Consider the following 4,658-nt stretch of genomic DNA (forward strand, 5'->3'; position numbering starts at 1 on the left):
ACCATCTCATATACCACTATCTCTCTATTACAGACGCCTCAATATACCACTATCTCTCTATTAGTATTACAGACATCTCAACATACCACTTTCTCGATAGTACAGACACCTCATTATACCACTATCTCTCTTATACAGACATCTCAATATACCATTATTTCTCTATTACAGACATCTCAATATACCACTATCTCTCTTATACAGAAATCTCAATATACCACTATCTCTCTTATACAGACATCTCAATATACCATTATTTCTCTATTACAGACATCTCAATATACCACTATCTCTCTATACAGAAGCCTCAATATACCACTATCTATTACAGACATCTCAATATACCAGTGTCTCTCTGGTAGAGACATCTCAATATACCACTATCTCTCTATTACAGACATCTCAATATACCACTATCTCTCTATTAGTATGACAGACATCTCGATATACCACTATCTCTCTGATACAGAAATCTCAATATACCACTATCTCTCTATTACAGACATCTCAATATACCACTATCTCTATAATACAGACATTTCAATATACCACTATCTCTCTGAAACAGACCTCCCAATATACCACTATCTCTCTTATACAGAAATCTCAATATACCACTATCTCTCTATTACAGACATCTCAATATACCACTATCTCTATAATACAGACATTTCAATATACCACTATCTCTCTGAAACAGACCTCCCAATATACCACTATCTCTCTGATACAGACATCTCATTATATCACTATCTCTCTTATACAAACATCTCGATATACCACTTTCTATTACAGACATCTCGATATACCACTATCTCTCTACTACAGAAATCTCAATATACCACTATCTCTCTTATACAGAAATCTCAATATACCACTATCTTTCTAATACAGACATCTCAATATACCACTATCTTTCTAATACAGAAATCTCAATATACCACTATCTTTCTAATACAGTAATCATTTCATAAAAAGTTGAAATAAAGCTCTGAAATGAAAGCGATTCCCAGAAGTAATTTTGGTAAATAGAGTAAAGTATAAATAACAATTATTGAGATAAAATAGATTTAAATTCACAAAATACTGTATTTGAAAAGAAATAAATAGCAGGTGTCGATTAATAGCTAGGGGGAGGAGACATTCGTGAGCAGATAAGAAAATTGTGCAGTTGTGTCTCGTATTATTTGAAGTAATTTGAACTTTCTTCACATAATTTAATGTTTAGACAGCAAACAAGCAAATTCATCAATGTCATATAAATAGAACCTTTCGCAGTTATTCGACAATTTTTATATATCACATCCGTTTATCTTCTGTACTATTTTTTTTTTAAAAAAAACGTGTATGAGATGATCAGTTACATAATTATAAATCATTCAGCATCAGATAGTGTACCAAGGGAAAACGATCAGATTTATTTCATTTTGCCGTAACTTTGTCATATTTTACAAGGATCTATTATTAACTATGTGACTCAATTTTTGTCATGTATTTTCCTGTCAATATTGAATACTTAAGACGGTTAAGTAGGTTTTACAAGTACTGTTGCGACAATGTATGCAAACGTTCACATGGCACCAAAGGTTTTCTCTACTGAGCCCTGAAATATCTTCACTCGAATAGCTTTAAAGGGTTTTTACGATCATGTTATGAAAGTCTCTTGGAAATCATAAGCAGCTTTTACGATAGTGACACCATAAAACGCTTTTGAATTGCAATAACCACCTTTGACTGAAAATTGGAATGGTTGCAATGTTCCTGATACATATAAATAGATTTGATAACCTCTTTACAACAAAAGTGCACATACTTAGAAAAACCTTTATTTTTTGAAAATGGAACTAAATATACCCCTTTTAAGTTCTTGTGAACTAAGATAAAAAGTCATAGGTCTATTGCCAAACCCTTTTGACACCATCACAGACTACTTAAAGTTAATATACCCGAGATATAGTCGTGGTCACTGTCTCTCAAGTGGACATTTAATTTAGTCTGGTCCACTTAATGTCCATCAAGTATTGGTTGGACTAGGGGTTTGTTGACGTGGTAAAGTTGACACTCTAAGCTAGAGTATAGTGTGTGTTTTATCTGTGATCTGTAAGGAATATTAATATGAATATTGGTATAATGGTATCGTAGTTGTTGAACTTTTTATCCCTGTATTCCCTAGAAAATATAATATATGTTATAAAGTAGGTGAAGATAAGATGAGACTATCATTAGTTTTAATCTTAAAGTAATCCATCCGTTTTATATACCACTTTTATTCATAAACTTAGTGTAATATGACAACTCCACTCTAAAAATCAAAACCTTTTTCTATTAGAAGATCAGATTATCAGCAGGGATTAATATGATAGCAATGTTTGCTTTTTCTTATTTTAGCAGACAATTTGTTTTTCTTCTTTATCAGTATCTTGTATCAGTGGTCAGCCCCGTTGGGGGTCAAGAGGTTTGAGATTGAGAATATTGGTGAAGTCCCAGCCCAACATATATATCCGCACCCGTTCCTCGGACGTGATATACGGATGGGATATCGGCCTGAACGCGTCGATATTCCATCCGTATATCACGTTCGAGAAACGATTTTGTCGGGATAGTAAAGTCCCTATTCGGAAAATTTCAGTTAATAACTGCTTGTCGTAAATAGCCATCTGGTGAGTTACTTTAACAGTCGATAGATATTAACTTCTGCTATGCGCATCGAATATCAGAACGAAAACCTCTGGGCGAATTTCTAACGTAGTCATGCCCGAAAAACTTGCATTCGGGGCAGCGAAGGGTGGCTGCCCCCCCCCCCCCCCCCCTCCCCCTTTGGCTCCGAATGCAAGCCACTGCTGGGCGCCCCGACATACCTAGAGTAGATATCTTAGAGGGCACTTGTTAAGGCAGGAACGTCAGAAATTTTGAAATTTGTCTTTGCACATTAAATACTCTTTACTGTGGGCACTTTACTGTGGAGTTCAACCGGTTCACAAGTCTCTTAATTTGGTCTGCAATGAATACAATGTCTGTTTAACAGAGTTCTCCCATGAAACATACGTTTAATGTTATGATCGAAATCCCAACAAGTAAATCAGCATGAATAGGAAAACACATTGTGCCACTGAAAATTGCATTGAAAACCATATTGAAGAATTGAATAGGGAAAAGTTTTTGTTACGTTGTTTTTTTCGGAATACCAACTAATGGAAGTTGCTCTGATCCATTTCTGGATATCTATTTTTGGAAACTGATAAAAATATTTTCACCATGACAAAGGCCGAATTCGGCAAAACTTTTGAAACAAAGTTGGTCCATTAATGAATTCATCAAAACATTTCTGGATTTCTGAAATGTTCCTGTGTCCCTTCTGGTACCACAATACAGTTGAGGGTACGGAAACGGGACAAGTCTACCCCTTGTCTGTATTGTATAGATTTATCGGGCTACATATTGGGTTACAGATTACAAGGAAAGTTTTGCCAATGCGCTGTTCAGGGATCTTTGAGGCCTGTAGCTCATTATCTAGAAGTCATTATTTTGTCTATTTTCTTCGCAAAATTTGTCAAAAATGTATCGAACAAACCCTTTCAAGATATGATAGTGTAAGATTTGATATTGACTGTGAAGTTAGGGGTATTTACAATATTGACATTGTTAGTAAGTCAATAGTTACATATATTATTATAATATTAAATACAAGGAGATTTTTACCGTTAGTTATATCAGATATCACCTAGACGTGCTTATATTAATACCATTTCATAATACACAAATACTTTCATTTACAAAACGTGCATTAGAATGAAATGAAATCGTTTTAAATTGATGGCCGTTTTTTATATCACAATAATTGATAGTTTAAATAAAAAACGCCCCTAATAGATGTGATTTGTCTTACTCTTATTGCGTTCTAGTGTTGAATGAAAAAAAAGCAAACGTGCAATCGAGGGGGGCAATTGAGCTAAGCACCTTAACAGAAACGGACTTTCATGGAGTATTTTAGATTCGAGATTATTTTTGTTAAAACAAACAAGTTATAATACGTTACATTTTTATTGCCGTTTTAGTTTAAACGTAGTCGGGTATGTTTTATGAGAAAAAAGTTGAACAAATACTTCCAAGTTAATTTTCTGGGTACGCTTCCTGTTGAGGGCAAGAAGAACAAGATTGCGCTGGCGAAGCTGAGTCATAGATCGTCGTTGTGGTGAGTCAACGCGAGTAAGAGTTGAAAAGCTGCTTTCACACACAGCGGTACTAGAACCGAATGTGGCAACGCTTGCAGCCAGTGCATATAATTTAGGGAAAGCCAATTTCTGCTCGTATAATTTTTGAAGAACAAGATTGGAGTCCTGATTTTCTGTCTTGGCAACGTTATCTTGGAGTAATTGTCTTGACACCTCAATTGTTATGCTTCTCGAGGCCCTTTCCAGTATCACCTACAGCATGCTTCCAATCTGTGTAGCCTTCAGTGATGAATTTTTATGCACGCGCAGATGTATTGTGAAACACCCGACATGGAAATCAAAAAGGGGCGTCCCTTGACACTGAATACTCCAGCCATGGAAATCGATCATACCAGCTGTTACTAAAATGGCGACCAGACTTCGCTGGAAATGTTATTCTCGGTTGCTTTGGAACGTCTTCTTTTCCAATGTCACCTGGTACTCCTG

General features: G+C 35.4%; 1 protein-coding gene across 1 annotated transcript; it reads right to left on the minus strand.

Moving 5' to 3' along the window:
* Positions 1-496: 496 nt before the first annotated feature.
* Positions 497-882, minus strand: LOTGIDRAFT_137508 (hypothetical protein; the record flags this gene model as incomplete). The annotated part of the gene is made up of 3 exons (XM_009047753.1): positions 497-621; positions 652-770; positions 827-882. Coding segments are annotated over 3 exons (300 nt in total), but the record flags the coding sequence as incomplete, so codon positions are not given.
* Between the last annotated feature and the right edge of the window lie 3,776 nt (positions 883-4,658).

Source organism: Lottia gigantea, assembly GCF_000327385.1.
Source record: "Lottia gigantea unplaced genomic scaffold LOTGIsca_116, whole genome shotgun sequence".
Lineage (NCBI taxonomy): Eukaryota > Metazoa > Mollusca > Gastropoda > Lottiidae > Lottia > Lottia gigantea.